Source organism: Poecile atricapillus, chromosome 2, assembly GCF_030490865.1.
Source record: "Poecile atricapillus isolate bPoeAtr1 chromosome 2, bPoeAtr1.hap1, whole genome shotgun sequence".
In the NCBI taxonomy this organism is placed as follows: domain Eukaryota; kingdom Metazoa; phylum Chordata; class Aves; order Passeriformes; family Paridae; genus Poecile; species Poecile atricapillus.
This window is the reverse complement of record NC_081250.1, coordinates 153,911,541-153,928,629: the sequence shown is the minus strand read 5'-3', so window position 1 is coordinate 153,928,629 and position 17,089 is coordinate 153,911,541. Positions and strand designations below refer to the sequence as shown.

Genomic DNA, 17,089 nt, shown 5'->3' with positions numbered 1-17,089 from the left:
GGGCACGGGGTGGGGTGTGTGGGGGTCTGTGGGGCACAGGAGTCTGTGGGGCACAGAGGTCTATGGGGCACAGGGTGGGGTGTGGGGTTCTGGGGTCTGTGGGTCACAGATAGGTTGTGGGTCACACGAGAGATCTGTGGGGCACGGGGTGGGTTGTGGGGAGCATGGGGGTCTGTGGGGCACAGGGATCTATGGGGCACACATGGGATCTATGGGGCACGGGGTGGGGTGTGGGGAGCACGGGGGTCTCTGGGGTTCAGGGCTCTGTGGGTCACAGGTAGGTTGTGGGTCACACGAGAGATCTGTGGGGCACAGGGTGGGTTTTGGGGTGCACGGGGATCTGTGGGGCACGGGGTGGGGTGTGGGGCACAGGGGTCTGTGGGATTCTGGGCTCTGTGGGTCACAGGTAGGTTGTGGGTCACACGAGAGATCTGTGGGGCACGGGGTGGGTTTTGGGGTGCACTGGGGGTCTGCGGGGCACAGGGGTCTATGGGGCACACATGGGATCTATGGGGCACACCAGGATCTATGGGGCACACATGCGATCTATGGGGCACAGGGATCTATGGAGCACACAGGAGATCTATGGGGCACACAGGATCTATGGGGCACACATGGGATCTGTGGGGCACATGGGGATCTATGGGGCACACAGGAATCTGTGGGGTGCAGCCCTCACCCCCCATGTCCCCCCCTCCCCCCAGATCCCTCCATCTGACCCACCGGACCCACAGATTCCAGGTGAGCGCTGCTATGGGGCAGGGGAGGGATCTATGGGGCACACAGGGGATCTATGGGGCTGGAAGGGTCTATGGGGCTGGGAGGGGATCTATGGGGCACACAGGGGATCTATGGGGCTGGGAGGGTCTATGGGGCTGGGAGGGGATCTATGGGGCACACATGGGATCTGTGGGGCACAGGGGATCTATGGGGCACATCGGGATCTATGGGGTGCACAGGGGATCTATGGGGCACACAGGAGATCTATGGGGCACACAGGAGATCTATGGGGCACACCGGGATCTATGGGGTTCACATGGGATCTATGTGGCACATAGGGGATCTATGGGGCGCACAGGAATCTGTGGGGCACACATGGGATCTATGGGGTGCACAGGGATCTATGGGGCACACAGGGGATCTATGGGGCACACCAGGATCTATGGGGCACACATGCGATCTATGGGGCACAGGGATCTATGGAGCACACAGGAGATCTATGGGGCACACAGGATCTATGGGGCACACATGGGATCTGTGGGGCACATGGGGATCTATGGGGCACACAGGAATCTGTGGGGTGCAGCCCTCACCCCCCATGTCCCCCCCTCCCCCCAGATCCCTCCATCTGACCCACCGGACCCACAGATTCCAGGTGAGCGCTGCTATGGGGCAGGGGAGGGATCTATGGGGCACACAGGGGATCTATGGGGCTGGAAGGGTCTATGGGGCTGGGAGGGGATCTATGGGGCACACAGGGGATCTATGGGGCTGGGAGGGTCTATGGGGCTGGGAGGGGATCTATGGGGCACACAGGGGATCTATGGGGCACACAGGGGATCTATGGGGCTGGGAGGGATCTATGGGGCTGGGAGGGATCTATGGGGCTGGGGGGATCTATGGGGCACACAGGGGATCTATGGGGCTGGGGGGATCTATGGGGCTGGGGGGGATCTATGGGGCTGGGAGGGGATCTATGGGGCACACAGGGGATCTATGGGGCTGGGGGAGGATCTATGGGGCTGGGAGGGGATCTATGGGGCTGGGAGGGGATCTATGGGGCTGGGAGGGGATCTATGGGGTTGGGTGGGGATCTATGGGGCAGGGGGGATCTATGGGGCACACAGGGGATCTATGGGGCTGGGGGAGGATCTATGGGGCTGGGAGGGGATCTATGGGGCACACAGGGGATCTATGGGGCTGGGGGGGATCTATGGGGCTGGGGGGGATCTATGGGGCTGGGGAGGATCTATGGGGCTGGGGAGGATCTATGGGGCACACAGGGGATCTATGGGGCTGGGGGTGATCTATGGGGCTGGGGGAGGATCTATGGGGCTGGGAGGGATCTATGGGGCTATGAGGGAGATCTATGGGGCACACAGGGGATCTATGGGCTGGGGGAGGATCTATGGGGCTGGGAGGGGATCTATGGGGCTGGGGGAGGATCTATGGGGCTGGGGGGGATCTATGGGGCTGGGGGAGGATCTATGGGGCTGGGGGGATCTATGGGGCTGGGGGGATCTATGGGGCTGGGGGGATCTATGGGGCTGGGAGGGATCTATGGGGCACACAGGGGATCTATGGGGCTGGGGGGGACACTGGGTGGTCAATAATGACCATGGTGGTCACTTGATGACCATGAGGGGTCCACTGAGGAACTGTGGGTGGGTTGGTGACCCCCAGGTGACCCCAGGTGACCCCCAGGTGACCCCAGGACGATGGTGGACACAGTGCTGGGGTCACTGGGAGGTCAATAATGACCATGGTGGTCACTTGATGACCATGGGTGGTCAATAATGACCATGGTGGTCACTCACTGACCATTGAGGATCTCTGGGTAGGTGACCCCAGGTGACCCCAGGTGACCCCAGGTGACCCCAGCTGACTCCAGGACGATGGTGGACGCGGTGCTGGGGTCACTGGGAGGTCTGGGATGACCATGGTGGTCACTTGGGGATCTCTGGGTTGGTGACCCCAGGTGACCCCCAGGTGACCCCCAGGTGACCCCAGGTGACCCCCAGGTGACCCCAGGACGATGGTGGACACAGTGCTGGGGACACTGGGTGGTCACTTGATAACCATGAAGGTCAATAATGTCCATGGTGGTCACTCACTGACCATTGAGGAGCTGTGGGTGGGTTGGTGACCCCCAGGTGTCCCCAGGTGACCCCAGGTGACCCCAGGACGATGGCGGACGCGGTGCTGGGGACACTGGGTGGTCAATAATGACCATGGTGGTCACTCACTGACCATTGAGGAGCTGTGGGTGGGTTGGTGACCCCCAGGTGACCCCAGGTGACCCCAGGTGACCCCAGATGACCCCAGGTGACCCCAGGACGATGGTGGACACGGTGCTGGGGTCACTGGGTGGTCTGGGATGACCATGGTGGTCACTTGAGGATCTCTGGGTTGGTGACCCCCAGGTGACCCCCAGGTGACCCCAGGTGACCCCAGGTGACCCCAGGACGATGGTGGACACAGTGCTGGGGACACTGGGTGGTCAATAATGACCATGGTGGTCACTTGATGACCATGGTGGTCAGTTGATGACCATGGGTGGTCAATAATGACCATGGTGGTCACTCACTGACCATGGTGGTCACTCACTGACCATGGTGGTCAGTTGATGACCATGAAGGTCAATCATGACCATGAGTGGTCCACTGAGGATCTGTGGGTGGTTTGGTGACCTCAGGTGACCCCAGGTGACCCCAGGTGACCCCAGGACGATGGTGGACACAGTGTTGTGGACACTGGGTGGTCACTTGATGACCATGAAGGTCAATAATGACCATGGTGGTCACTCACTGACCATTGAGGAGCTGTGGGTGGTTTGGTGACCCCCAGGTGACCCCCAGGTGACCCCAGGTGTCCCCAGGTGACCCCAGGTGACCCCAGGACGATGGCGGACGCGGTGCTGGGGACACTGGGTGGTCACTTGATGACCATGGTGGTCACTTGATGACCATGGGTGGTCAATAATGACCATGGTGGTCACTCACTGACCATTGAGGATCTCTGGGTTGGTGACCCCCAGGTGACCCCAGGTGACCCCCAGGTGACCCCAGGTGACCCCAGGACGATGGTGGACGCGGTGCTGGGGACACTGGGTGGTCAATAATGACCATGGTGGTCACTCACTGACCATGGTGGTCACTCACTGACCATGAGTGGTCCGCTGAGGAGCTGTGGGTGGTTTGGTGACCTCAGGTGACCCCAGGTGACCCCAGGTGACCCCAGGACGATGGTGGACGCGGTGCTGGGGTCACTGGGTGGTCAATAATGACCATGGTGGTCACTTGATGACCATGGTGGTCACTTGATGACCATGGGTGGTCAATAATGACCATGGTGGTCACTCACTGACCATTGAGGAGCTGTGGGTGGATTGGTGACCCCCAGGTGACCCCAGGTGACCCCAGGACGATGGTGGATGCGGTGCTGGGGACACTGGGAGGTCTGGGACCATGGTGGTCAATAATGTCCATGGTGGTCACTCACTGACCATTGAGGATCTCTGGGTAGGTGACCCCCAGGTGACCCCCAGGTGACCCCAGGTGACCCCCAGCTGACCCCAGGTGACCCCCAGGTGACCCCAGGACGATGGTGGACGCGGTGCTGGGGACACTGGGTGGTCAATCACTGACCATGGTGGTCCATTGAGGATCTCTGGGTTGGTGACCCCCAGGTGACCCCAGGTGACCCCCAGGTGACCCCAGCTGACCCCAGGTGACCCCAGGACGATGGCGGACGCGGTGCTGGCGGCGCTGGGCGCGGCGGCGCCGTTCCTGCGGCCGGGCGAGCGCGAGCGGCTGGCGGCCACCACGCGACCTTTTGACCCCCGGGCCGAGTGCTTCGTCCCCCACCCGGGACACGAATTCGTGAGGGGACGCGTGGTGCAGAGACAGGGGGACAGCGTCACCGTGGAGACCGAGCTGGGAGAGGTGACACCGAGGGGACACTGGGGGTGTTGGGGACATTGGGGACATTGGGGACATTGGGGACATTGGGGACAGCGTCACCGTGGAGACCGAGCTGGGAGAGGTGACACCGAGGGGACACTGGGGACACTGGGGACATTGGGGACATTGGGGACAGTGAGGACATTGGGGACTCTGGGGACATTGGGGACATTGGGGACATTGAGGTCATGGAGGTCACAGGGGTCATGGGGACATCGGGGACCGAGCTGGGAGAGGTGACACTGAGGGGACATTGGGGACATTGGGGACATTGGGGACACTGGGGACATTGGGGACACTGGGGACATTGGGGACATTGGGGGTGTTTGGGACATTGGGGACATTGGGGGACATTGGGGACATTGAGGTCATGGGGGTCACAGGGGTCATGGGGACATTGGGTGGGGTCTCAGGGACATTGGGTGGAGGTCATGGAGGTCACGGGGACATTGGGTGGGGTCATGGGGACATTGGGTGGAGGTCATGAAGGTCACGGGGACATTGGGTGGGGTCATGGGGACATTGGGTGGAGGTCATGGAGGTCACGGGGACATTGGGTGGGGTCATGGGGACATTGGGTGGAGGTCATGAAGGTCACGGGGACATTGGGTGGAGGCCACGGGGACATTGGGTGGGGTCACACGGGGATCTCAGGGACATTGGGTGGGGTCACGGGAGGTCCATGCCCTGAAGAACCCAAACTCCAGGTGACATGGGGTGGAGGTCATGAAGGTCACAGGGACATTGGGTGGGGTCACAGGGGTCACGGGGACATTGGGTGGGGTCACGAGAGGTCCATGCCCTGAAGAACCCAAGCTCCAGGTGACATTGGGTGGGGTCATGGAGGTCATGGGGACATTGGGTGGAGGTCATGGAGGTCACAGGGACATTGGGTGGGGTCACAGGGGTCTCAGGGACATTGGGTGGAGGTCATGAAGGTCACAAGGACATTGGGTGGAGGTCAGGAGGTCATGGGGACATTGGGTGGGGTCATGGGGACATTGGGTGGGGTCATGGGGACATTGGGTGGGGTCACAGGGGTGGTCCATGCCCTGAAGAACCCAAGCTCCAGGTGACATTGGGTGGAGGTCATGGAGGTCACGGGGACATTGGGTGGAGGTCATGGAGGTCATGGGGACATTGGGTGGAGTCACGGGAGGTCCATGCCCTGAAGAACCCAAGCTCCAGGTGACATTGGGTGGGGGTCATGGGGACATTGGGTGGGGTCACAGGGACATTGGGTGGGGTCACAGGGGTCACAGGGACATTGGGTGGGGTCATGGGGACATTGGGTGGGGGTCAGGAGGTCATGGGGACATTGGTTGGGGTCACAGGGGTCTCAGGGACATTGGGTGGGGTCATGGGGACATTGGGTGGAGGTCATGGAGGTCATGGGGACATTGGGTGGCGTCCACGCCCTGCAGAACCCAACCTCCAGGTGACACCAGAACTCCACGAGAAACCTCCAGGCCACCACACCTGGACCACGGGCGTCGGGGCGTGGCGGGACCTGTGGTGGGACCACCAGCGAAGAACATCCCCATGGACACCTCACCATGGACAGGTGACCCCCCGTGACCCCTCCCCGTGTCCCCCCAGACGGTGACGGTGAAGGAGGGCGAGGTCCACCAGCAGAACCCGCCCAAGTTCGACAAGATCGAGGACATGGCCATGCTGACCTTCCTCCACGAGCCCGCCGTCCTCTTCAACCTCAAGGAGCGCTACGGGGCCTGGATGATCTACGTGAGACACCAGAACCTGGGCAGGGGGTGCTCCTCAAAAAATCTGGGGCCCTGAAGGTCGGGGTGGCCTTCTGGAACCTTCTCAGTGGGGTTCTGGAGAGTTCTGGATGGTGGAACCTTCTGAGTGGGGTTCTGGAACATTCAGGGTGGGGTCCTGGAGAGTTTTGGGTGGTGGAACCTTCATGGTGGGCTTCTGGAACCTTCTAAGTGGGGTTCTGGAACCTTCTGAGTGGGGTTCTGGAGAGTTCTGGGTGGTGGAACCTTCTCAGTGGGGTTCTGGAACCTTCTGGGTGGGATTCTGGAACCTTCTGAGTGGGGTTCTGGAGAGTTCTGGGTGGTGGAACCTTCATGGTGGGCTTCTGGAACCTTCATGGTGGGCTTCTGGAACCTTCTCAGTGGGGTTCTGGAACCTTCTGGGTGGTGGAACCTTCTGAGTGGGGTTCTGGAACCTTCTCAGTGGGGTTCTGGAGAGTTCTGGGTGGTGGAACCTTCTGAGTGGGCTTCTGGAACATTAAGGGTGGGATTCTGGAGAGTTCTGGGTGGTGGAACCTTCTGAGTGGGATTCTGGAACCTTCAGGGTGGGGTTCTGGAGAGTTCTGGGTGGTGGAACCTTCATGGTGGGCTTCTGGAACCTTCTAAGTGGGATTCTGGAACATTCAGGGTGGGGTCCTGGAGAGTTCTGGGTGGTGGAATCTTCATGGTGGGGTTCTGGAACCTTCTGAGTGGGGTTCTGGAACCTTCTGGGTGCGATTCTGGAGAGTTTTGGGTGGTGGAACCTTCTGAGTGGGGTTCTGGAACCTTCTAAGTGGGGTTCTGGAACCTTCTGAGTGGGGTTCTGGAGAGTTCTGGATGGTGGAACCTTCTGAGTGGGGTTCTGGAACCTTCTGAGTGGGGTTCTGGAGAGTTCTGGGTGGTGGAACCTTCATGGTGGGGTTCTGGAACCTTCAGGGTGGGATTCTGGAACCTTCTGAGTGGGGTTCTGGAACCTTCTGGGTGGTGGAACCTTCAGGGTGGGGTTCTGGAACCTTCATGGTGGGATTCTGGAACCTTCAAGGTTGGATTCTGGAACCTTCATGGTGGGCTTCTGGAACCTTCTGAGTGGGGTTCTGGAGAGTTCTGGGTCGTGGAACCTTCATGGTGGGGTTCTGGAACCTTCTGAGTGGGGTTCTGGAGAGTTTTGGGTGGTGGAACCTTCTGGGTGGGCTTCTGGAACCTTCTGGGTGGGGTTCTGGAACCTTCAGGGTGGTGGAACCTTCTCAGTGGGCTTCTGGAACCTTCTGAGTGGGGTTCTGGAGAGTTCTGGGTGGTGGAACCTTCTCAGTGGGGTTCTGGAACCTTCTGGGTGGGATTCTGGAGAGTTTTGGGTGGTGGAACCTTCTGGGTGGGCTTCTGGAACCTTCTAAGTGGGGTTCTGGAACCTTCTGGGTGGTGGAACCTTCTAAGTGGGGTTCTGGAACCTTCTGAGTGGGGTTCTGGAGAGTTCTGGGTGGTGGAACCTTCTCAGTGGGCTTCTGGAACCTTCTGAGTGGGGTTCTGGAACCTTCTCAGTGGGGTTCTGGAGAGTTCTGGGTGGTGGAACCTTCTGAGTGGGGTTCTGGAACCTTCTGAGTGGGGTTCTGGAACCTTCTGGGTGGGATTCTGGAACCTTCTGAGTGGGGTTCTGGAACCTTCTGAGTGGGGTTCTGGAACATTCACGGTGGGATTCTGGAGAGTTCTGGGTGGTGGAACCTTCAGGGTGGGGTTCTGGAGAGTTTTGGGTGGTGGAACCTTCTAAGTGGGGTTCTGGAACCTTCTGGGTGGGGTTCTGGAGAGTTTTGGGTGGTGGAACCTTCTGAGTGGGGTTCTGGAACCTTCTGAGTGGGGTTCTGGAACCTTCTGAGTGGGGTTCTGGAGAGTTCTGGGTGGTGGAACCTTCATGGTGGGGTTCTGGAACCTTCTGAGTGGGGTTCTGGAACCTTCTGAGTGGGGTTCTGGAGAGTTCTGGGTGGTGGAACCTTCTGGGTGGGCTTCTGGAACCTTCTGGGTGGGATTCTGGAGAGTTTTGGGTGGTGGAACCTTCAGGGTGGGGTTCTGGAACCTTCAGGGTGGGATTCTGGAACCTTCTGGGTGGGATTCTGGAACCTTCTGAGTGGGCTTCTGGAACCTTCAGGGTGGGCGTCTGGAACCTTCTGGCTGGTGGAAGGTTCTGGAACCTTCAAGGGGGGGTTTCCTGAATTGGGGAGGGGGTCTTGAATTTGGAGGAGATTCTTGGGGGGGTCTTTGGAGCACCGGGAATTGAGGGGGGGGGAATTGTCCAGGTCCCTTTGGGCCACCCAAAATGTCCCATCCTTGGAGCTCCTGAAGCCCCCAGACCCAAAATGTCCCATCCTTGGAGCTCCTGAAGCCCCCAGACCCCAAATGTCCCATCCCTGGACCCCCAGGACCTCCAGGACCCTCAGAACCTCCTCCAGACCCCAAATGTCCCATCCTGGACCTCCAGGACCCCCAGGACCTCCTCCAGACCCAAAATGTCCCATCCTGGACCTCCTGAAGCCCCCAGACCCAAAATGTCCCATCCTTGGACCTCCTGAAGCCCCCAGACCCAAAATGTCCCATCCTTGGACCTCCAGGACCCCCAGACCCCAAATGTCCCATCCTGGACCTCCAGGACCCCCAGGACCTCCCCCAGACCTAAAATGTCCCATCCTGGACCTCCTGAAACCCCCAGACCCAAAATGTCCCATCCTTGGACCTCCAGGACCTCCAGGACCCCCAGAACCTCCTCCAGACCCCAAATGTCCCATCCTTGGACCTTCAGGACCTCCAGGACCCCCAGAACCTTCTCCAGACCCAAAATGTCCCATCCCTGGACCTTCAGGACCCTCAGAACCTCCTCCAGACCCAAAATGTCCCATCCTTGGACCTCCTGGAGCCCCCAGACCCCAAATGTCCCATCCTTCGACCTCCAGGACCCCCAGAACCTCCTCCAGACCCCAAATGTCCCATCCTTGGACCCCCAGGACCTCCTCCAGACCCAAAATGTCCCATCCTTGGACCTCCAGGAGCCCCAGAACCTTCTCCAGACCCAAAATGTCCCATCCTGGACCTCCTGAAACCCCCAGACCCAAAATGTCCCATCCTTGGACCTCCAGGACCTCCTCCAGACCCCAAATGTCCCATCCTTGGACCTCCAGGACCTCCAGGACCTCCTCCAGACCCCAAATGTCCCATCCTTGGACTCCCAGGACCTCCAGGACCCCCAGAACCTCCTCCAGACCCCAAAATGTCCCATCCCTGGACCCCCAGGACCTCCAGGACCCCCAGAACCTTCTCCAGACCCCAAATGTCCCATCCTTGGACCCCCAGGACCTCCAGGACCCCCAGAACCTCCTCCAGACCCAAAATGTCCCATCCTTGGACCTCCTGAAGCCCCCAGACCCCAAATGTCCCATCCCTGGACCTCCAGGACCCCCAGGACCTTCTCCAGACCCAAAATGTCCCATCCTGGACCTCCAGGACCTCCTGAAGCCCCCAGACCCAAAATGTCCCATCCTTGGACCTCCAGGAGCCCCGGAACCTCCTCCAGACCCAAAATGTCCCATCCTTGGACCTCCAGGACCTCCAGGACCCCTAGAACCCCCCCCAGACCCAAAATGTCCCATCCTTGGACCTCCAGGACCCCCAGACCCCAAAATGTCCCATCCTTGGACCTCCAGGACCCCCAGACCCCAAAATGTCCCATCCTTGGACCCCCAGGACCTCCAGAACCCCCAGAACCTTCTCCAGACCCAAAATGTCCCATCCCTGGACCTCCAGGACCCTCAGAACCTCCTCCAGACCCAAAATATCCCATCCTTGGAGCTCCTGAAACCCCCAGACCCAAAATGTCCCATCCCTGGACCTCCAGGACCCCCAGAACCCCCCCCAGACCCCAAATGTCCCATCCTTGGACCTCCTGAAGCCCCCAGACCCAAAATGTCCCATCCTTGGACCCCCAGGACCTCCAGAACCTTCTCCAGACCCCAAATGTCCCATCCCTGGACCCCCAGGACCTCCAGGACCCCCAGAACCTTCTCCAGACCCAAAATGTCCCATCCTTGGACCTCCTGAAACCCCCAGACCCAAAATGTCCCATCCTTGGACCCCCAGGACCTCCAGGAGCCCCAGAACCTCCCCCAGACCTAAAATGTCCCATCCTGGACCTCCAGGACCTCCTGAAGCCCCCAGACCCCAAATGTCCCATCCTTGGACCTCCAGGACCTCCAGGAACCCACCACCACCCCTCCCCCTCCTCCACATCGGATTGTCCCCCCTCTCTGGGTGGGGTGGGCTGGGGGGTTGTCCCCACCCCTGACCCCCCACCCCACCGATTGTCCCCCCCAGACCTACTCGGGGCTCTTCTGCGTCACCGTCAACCCCTACAAGTGGCTGCCGGTCTACGACCCACAAGTGGTGGCCGCCTACCGGGGCAAGAAGCGCAACGAGGTCCCACCCCACATCTTCTCCATCTCCGACAACGCCTACCAGTACATGCTGACAGGTGGGACCCCAAAAAACCTGCCCGGGGACACCTGGGGAGGTCACCTGGGTGCTGGGGGACACCGGAGAACCTCGGTGGTTCCTCGGGGTTTGGGTCCGTCGAAGGTCAGAGGGTGGAGAAGGCAAAGGTCTCCTTGAGTTTTGGAGAATCCAACATCTCCTTCAGCTTTGGAGAACCCCAAACATCTCCTTCAACTTTGGAGAACCCAAAATCTCCTTCAGTTTTGGAGAACCCCAAATATCTCCTTGAGTTTTGGAGACCCCCAAACATCTCCCTCAGCTTTGGAGAACCCCAAACATCTCCTTCAGTTTTGGAGAACCCCAAACATCTCCCTCAGCTTTGGAGAACCCCAAACATCTCCTTCAACTTTGGAGAACCCAAAATCTCCTTCAGTTTTGGAGACCCCCAAACATCTCCCTCAGCTTTGGAGAACCCAAAATCTCCCTCAGCTTTGTCCCACGTGAGAAGGTGGAGACCCCCAAACATCTCCCTGAGCTTTGGAGAACCCCAACATCTCCCTCAGCTTTGGAGAACCCCAACATCTCCCTCAGCTTTGGAGAACCCCAACATCTCCCTCAGCTTTGGAGAACCCCAACATCTCCTTCAGCTTTGGAGAACCCAAAATCTCCCTCAGCTTTGTCCCACGTGAGAAGGTGGAGAACACCAAACGTCTCCTTGAGCTTTGGAGAACCCCAAATATCTGCCTCAGCTTTGGAGAAACCAAACATCTCCCTCAGCTTTGGAGAACCCCAAACATCTCCTTCTGCTTTGGAGAACCCAAACATCTCCCTCAGCTTTGGAGAACCCCCAACATCTCCTTCAGCTTTGTCCCACCTGAGAAGGTGGAGAACACCAAACATCTCCCTCAGCTTTGGAGACCTCCAAACATCTCCCTCAGCTTTGGAGAACCCAAAATCTCCTTCTGCTTTGGAGAACCCCAAACATCTCCCTCAGCTTTGGAGAACCCCAAACATCTCCCTCAGCTTTGTCCCACCTGAGAAGGTGGAGAACCCCAACATCTCCCTCAGCTTTGGAGACCCTAAACATCTCCCTCAGCTTTGGAGACCTCCAAACATCTCCCTCAGCTTTGGAAAACCCCAAACATCTCCCTGAGCTTTGGAGAACCCCAACATCTCCCTCAGCTTTGGAGAAACCAAATATCTCCTTGAGTTTTGGAGAACCCAACATCTCCCTCAGCTTTGGAGAACCCAAAATCTCCCTCAGCTTTGTCCCACCTGAGAAGGTGGAGAACACCAAACGTCTCCTTGAGCTTTGGAGACCCCAAATATCTCCTTCAACTTTGGAGACCCCAAACATCTCCATCAGCTTTGGAGAACCCAAACATCTCCCTCAGCTTTGGAGACCCCAAACATCTCCCTCAGCTTTGGAGAACCCAAAATCTCCTTCAGTTTTGGAGACCCCAAACATCTCCCTCAGCTTTGGAGACCCCAAACATCTCCCTCAGCTTTGGAGACCCCAAACATCTCCTCAGCTTTGGAGAACCCCAAACATCTCCCTCAGCTTTGGAGAACCCCAAACATCTCCCTCAGCTTTGGAGAACCCAAAATCTCCTTCAGTTTTGGAGACCCCCAAACATCTCCCTCAGCTTTGGAGACCCCAAACATCTCCCTCAGCTTTGGAGACCCCCAAACATCTCCCTCAGCTTTCGAGACCCCAAACATCTCCCTCAGCTTTCGAGACCCCAAACATCTCCCTCAGCTTTGGAGAACCCAAAATCTCCTTGAGTTTTGGAGACCCCCAAACATCTCCCTCAGCTTTGTCCCACCTGAGAAGGTGGAGACCCCAAGCATCTCCTTCAACTTTGGAGACCCCAAAACATCTCCCTGAGCTTTGGAGAACCCAAAATCTCCTTCAGCTTTGTCCCACCTGAGAAGGTGGAGAACACCAAACATCTCCCTCAGCTTTGGAGACCTCCAAACATCTCCCTCAGCTTTGGAGAACCCCAAACATCTCCCTCAGCTTTGGAGAACCCCAACATCTCCTTCAGCTTTGGAGAACCCAAAATCTCCCTCAGCTTTGGAGAACCCAAAATCTCCCTCAGCTTTGTCCCACCTGAGAATGTGGTGACCCCCAAACAGCTCCTTCAGCTTTGTAGACCCCAAACATCTCCTTCAGCTTTGGAGAAACCAAACATCTCCCTCAGCTTTGGAGACCCCCAAACATCTCCCTCAGCTTTGTCCCACCTGAGAAGGTGGAGAACCCCAACATCTCCTTCAGTTTTGGAGACCTCCAAACATCTCCCTCAGCTTTGGAGACCCCAAACATCTCCCTCAGCTTTGGAGACCCCAAACATCTCCCTCAGCTTTGTCCCACCTGAGAAGGTGGAGACCCCAAACATCTCCTTCAACTTTGGAGACCCCAAAACATCTCCCTCAGCTTTGGAGACCTCCAAACATCTCCCTCAGCTTTGGAGACCCCAAAACATCTCCCTTGAGGCCCCCTTGAGAAGGTTTGAAGACCCCCAAGACCCCTCCTCACCCCTCTGTTCCCCCCCACAGACCGCGAGAACCAATCCATCCTCATCACGTGAGTGTGGGGTGGGACCAGACCCCCATGGTGACCTCGTGGTGACCTCGTGGTGACCTCGTGGTGACCATGGTGACCTCGTGGTGACCTCCTAGCGGCGAATCGGGGGCGGGGAAGACGGTGAACACCAAACGCGTCATCCAATACTTCGCCAGCATCGCCGCCATCGGCGACCGCAAGAAGGAGGCCACCAATAGCAACAAGGTGGGGTGGGACCGTGACCACGCCCCCCCTGGCGAGGTGGGGGAAGGTCTTCTGACCCCACCCCACCCCTCTGGTGTCATCTCCTCCACCCCCAGGGGACCCTGGAGGATCAAATCATCCAGGCCAACCCCGCGCTGGAGGCCTTCGGCAACGCCAAGACCGTGCGCAACGACAACTCCTCCAGATTCGTGAGTGGGGACTGTGGGGTGGGGTCTGTGGGGTGGGGTGGGGTCTGTGGGGTGGGGTCTGTGGGGTCTGTGGGGTGGGGTCTGTGGGGCGGGGTCTGTGGGGCGGGGTCTGTGGGGTCTGTGGGGTCTGGGGTGGGATCTGTGGGGTCTGTGGGGCACTGCCGTGGGGTGGGGTCTGTGGGGTGGGGTGGGGTCTGTGGGGTCTGTGGGGTGGGGTCTGTGGGGTGGGGTGGGGTCTGTGGGGTGGGGTCTATGGGGCAGGGCTGGGGTCTGTGGGGTGGGGTCTGTGGGGTGGGGTGGGGTCTGTGAGGCAGGGCTGGGGTCTGTGGGGTGGGGTCTGTGGGGTGGGGTCGGTGGGGTGGGGTCTATGGGGCAGGGCTGGGGTCTGTGGGGTGGGGTCTATGGGGCAGGGCTGGGGTCTGTGGGGTGGGGTCTGTGGGGTGGGGTGGGGTCTGTGGGGCACTGCCGTGGGGTGGGGTCTGTGGGGTCTGGGGGGCGGGGTCTGTGGGGTGGGGTCTATGGGGTGGGGTGGGGTCTGTGGGGTGGGGTGGGGTCTGTGGGGTGGGGTGGGGTCTGTGGGGCACTGCCGTGGGGCGGGGTCTGTGGGGCGGGGTCTGTGGGTGGGGTCTGTGGGGTGGGGTGGGGTCTATAGGGCAGGGCTGGGGTCTGTGGGGTGGGGTCTGTGGGGTCTGTGGGGTCTGTGGGGTCTGTGGGGTGGGGTCTGTGGGGTGGGGTCTATGGGGCAGGGCTGGGGTCTGTGGGGTGAGGTCTGTGGGGTGGGGTGGGGTCTGTGGGGTGGGGTCTGTGGGGTCTGTGGGGTCTGTGGGGTCTGTGGGGTGGGGTCTGTGGGGTGGGGTCTATGGGGCAGGGCTGGGGTCTGTGGGGCACTGCCGTGGGGTGGGGTCTGTGGGTGGGGTCTGTGGGGTCTGTGGGGTGGGGTGGGGTCTGTGGGGCACTGCTGTGGGGTGGGGTCTGTGGGGTGGGGTCTGTGGGGTGAGGTCTGTGGGGCGGGGTCTGTGGGGCAGGACCTATGGGGCAGGGTCCATGGGGCAGGATCTATGGGGCAGGATCTATGGGGCAGGGTCATTCTCTGAGGCAGAGCCTATAGGGTTGGGGACAGGATCTGTGGGGCAGGGTCTATGGGGCAGGATCTATGGGGCAGGGTAATTCTGTGAGGCAGAGCCTATAGGGTTGGGGGCAGGATCTGTGGGGCAGGGTCCATGGGGCAGGGTCTATGGGGCAGGATCTATGGGGCAGGGTCATTCTGTGGAGTCTATGGGGCAGGGTCTATGGGGCAGGATCTATGGGGCAGGGTCATTGTGTGGGATCTGTGGGGCAGGGTCTATGGGGCAGGATCTATGGGGCAGGGTCTATGGGGCAGGTTGTGTGGGGCAGGATCTATGGGGCAGGGTCATTGTGTGGGATCTGTGGGGCCGGATCTATGGGGCAGGGTCATTGTGTGGGATCTATGGGGCAGGGTCCATGGGGCAGGATCTATGGTGCAGAGTCTATGGGGTAGGGTCATTGTGTGGGATCTATGGGGCAGGGTCTATGGGGCAGGATCTATGGGGCAGGGTCTATGGGGCACGATCCATGGGGCAGGGTCTATGGGGCAGGGTCCATGGGGCAGGATCTACGGGGCAGGGTCATTGTGTGGGGTCTATGGGGCCGGATCTATGGGGCAGGATCTATGGGGCAGGTTGTGTGGGGGAGGGTCTATGGGGCAGGTTCTATGGGGCAGGATCTATGGGGCAGGGTCATTGTGTGGGATCTGTGGGGCAGGATCTATGGGGCAGGGTCATTGTGTGGGGTCTATGGGGCAGGATCTATGGGGCAGGGTCATTGTGTGGGGTCTAAGGGGCAGGATCTATGGGGCAGGGCCATTCTGTGGGGTCTATGGGGCAGGATCTATGGGGCAGGGTCATTCTGTGGGGTCTATGGGGCAGGTTGTGTGGGGAAGGGGCTATGGGGCAGGTTGTGTGGGGCAGGATCTATGGGGCAGGGTCATTGTGTGGGATCTGTGGGGCAGGATCTATGGGGCAGGGTCATTGTGTGGGGTCTATGGGGCAGGATCTATGGGGCAGGGTCATTCTGTGGGGTCTATGGGGCAGGATCTATGGGGCAGGGCCATTCTGTGGGGTCTATGGGGCAGGGTCCATGGGGCAGGATCTATGGGGCAGGGTCATTGTGTGGGGTCTATGGGGCAGGGTCCATGGGGCAGGATCTATGGGGCAGGGCCATTCTGTGGGGTCTATGGGGCAGGGTCCATGGGGCAGGATCTATGGGGCAGGGCCATTCTGTGGGATCTATGGGGCAGGGTCTATGGGGCCGGATCTATGGGGCAGGGTCATTGTGTGGGATCTGTGGGGCAGGATCTATGGGGCAGGATCTATGGGGCAGGGCCATTCTGTGGGGCCCATGGGGCAGAGCCCCCCACGAGCCCCCTCTGCCCTTCCAGGGGAAATTCATCCGGATCCATTTTGGCGCCACCGGGAAATTGGCGTCGGCCGACATCGAGACCTGTGAGTGACCACAGGGGGGTGGGGGCGGGGCTTGGACATTGTCCGGCCGCTGTCCATCTGTCTGTCCGTCCATCCATCATCCATCCATCATCCATCATCATCCATCATCCATCCATCATCCATCCATCATCCATCCATCCATCCATCCATCATCCATCATCCATCCATCATCCATCCATCATCCATCCATCCATCCATCCATCATCCATCATCCATCATCCATCATCCATCCATCCATCATCCATCATCCATCATCCATCATCCATCATCCATCCATCATCCATCCATCATCCATCCATCCATCATCCATCATCCATCATCCATCATCCATCATCCATCCATCATCCATCATCCATCCATCATCCATCCATCCATCCATCATCCATCCATCCATCCATCCATCCATCCATCATCCATCCATCCATCATCCATCATCCATCCATCCATCATCCATCATCCATCCATCATCCATCATCCATCATCATCCATCCATCCATCATCCATCATCCATCATCCATCATCCATCATCATCCATCCATCCATCATCCATCATCCATCATCCATCATCCATCATCCATCATCCATCCATCATCCATCATCCATCCATCATCCATCCATCATCCATCCATCATCCATCATCCATCCATCATCCATCCATCATCCATCCATCATCCATCCATCCATC

At 59.2% G+C, this 17,089-nt stretch overlaps 2 protein-coding genes and 1 long non-coding RNA gene across 14 annotated transcripts in view; 1 reads left to right on the top strand and 2 right to left on the bottom strand.

Moving 5' to 3' along the window:
* Positions 1-1,338: 1,338 nt before the first annotated feature.
* The window catches only part of LOC131575067 (myosin-6-like), a 44,199-nt gene continuing 28,448 nt past the window's right edge, over positions 1,339-17,089 (top strand). The window contains exons 1-8 of one of the 3 annotated variants that reach the window (XM_058830021.1): positions 1,339-1,375; positions 4,409-4,664; positions 6,282-6,425; positions 10,787-10,943; positions 13,463-13,490; positions 13,586-13,694; positions 13,790-13,882; positions 16,341-16,404. In XM_058830021.1, coding sequence (XP_058686004.1) covers positions 4,464-4,664; positions 6,282-6,425; positions 10,787-10,943; positions 13,463-13,490; positions 13,586-13,694; positions 13,790-13,882; positions 16,341-16,404 — 796 coding nt within the window. In that variant the 5' untranslated portion in view covers positions 1,339-1,375; positions 4,409-4,463. Of the gene's footprint in view, positions 1,376-4,408; positions 4,665-4,734; positions 4,765-4,904; positions 4,919-6,281; positions 6,426-10,786; positions 10,944-13,462; positions 13,491-13,585; positions 13,695-13,789; positions 13,883-16,340; positions 16,405-17,089 lie in introns of those variants that run through there. The other 2 variants (XM_058830022.1, XM_058830024.1) reach the window with 2 other exon arrangements.
* LOC131575157 (uncharacterized) lies at positions 6,393-8,384 on the bottom strand. Of its 5 annotated transcripts, none has more exons than XR_009276712.1 (7): positions 8,153-8,384; positions 7,699-7,842; positions 7,516-7,637; positions 7,140-7,366; positions 7,035-7,056; positions 6,813-6,851; positions 6,393-6,502 (listed from the first exon to the last, which is right to left on the bottom strand). It is a non-coding gene; the product is annotated as an uncharacterized LOC131575157 (long non-coding RNA). The 5 variants fall into 5 exon arrangements; XR_009276713.1 differs by having other exon boundaries at positions 7,577-7,637; XR_009276714.1 differs by lacking the exons at positions 6,393-6,502; positions 6,813-6,851 and adding an exon at positions 6,743-6,790 and having other exon boundaries at positions 6,996-7,056.
* On the bottom strand, positions 8,591-10,550 carry LOC131575096 (uncharacterized PE-PGRS family protein PE_PGRS44-like). 6 transcript variants are annotated; one of them, XM_058830117.1, is made up of 7 exons: positions 10,283-10,428; positions 10,014-10,183; positions 9,764-9,863; positions 9,490-9,549; positions 9,156-9,439; positions 8,948-9,027; positions 8,591-8,798 (listed from the first exon to the last, which is right to left on the bottom strand). In XM_058830117.1, exons 1-7 carry the CDS (start codon positions 10,345-10,347, stop codon positions 8,619-8,621), a joined length of 939 nt encoding a protein of 312 aa, XP_058686100.1. In that variant the 5' UTR covers positions 10,348-10,428; the 3' UTR covers positions 8,591-8,618. The 6 variants fall into 6 exon arrangements, 2 of the variants coding, with proteins under 2 accessions (XP_058686100.1, XP_058686101.1); XM_058830118.1 differs by lacking the exon at positions 9,490-9,549 and having other exon boundaries at positions 9,156-9,384; positions 9,670-9,863; XR_009276704.1 differs by lacking the exons at positions 8,591-8,798; positions 8,948-9,027; positions 10,283-10,428 and adding an exon at positions 9,864-9,881 and having other exon boundaries at positions 9,111-9,224; positions 9,520-9,558; positions 9,652-9,823; positions 9,981-10,032.

Excerpts from the sequence above, each read along its gene's own strand:
- LOC131575096 (XM_058830117.1), bottom strand. The coding sequence starts at position 10,347 with ATGGGACATTTGGGGTCTGGGGGGGGTTCTGGGGGTCCTGGAGGTCCA. Across the intron at positions 9,864-10,013 it reads GGGTCCTGGAGGTCCTGGAG|GTCCAGGGATGGGACATTTG; the intron begins GTCCAAGGATGG and ends GGGGTCCTGGAG. Across the intron at positions 9,550-9,763 it reads GGGTCCTGGAGGTCCTGGGG|GTCCAAGGATGGGACATTTT; the intron begins GTCCAAGGATGG and ends GAGGTCCTGGAG.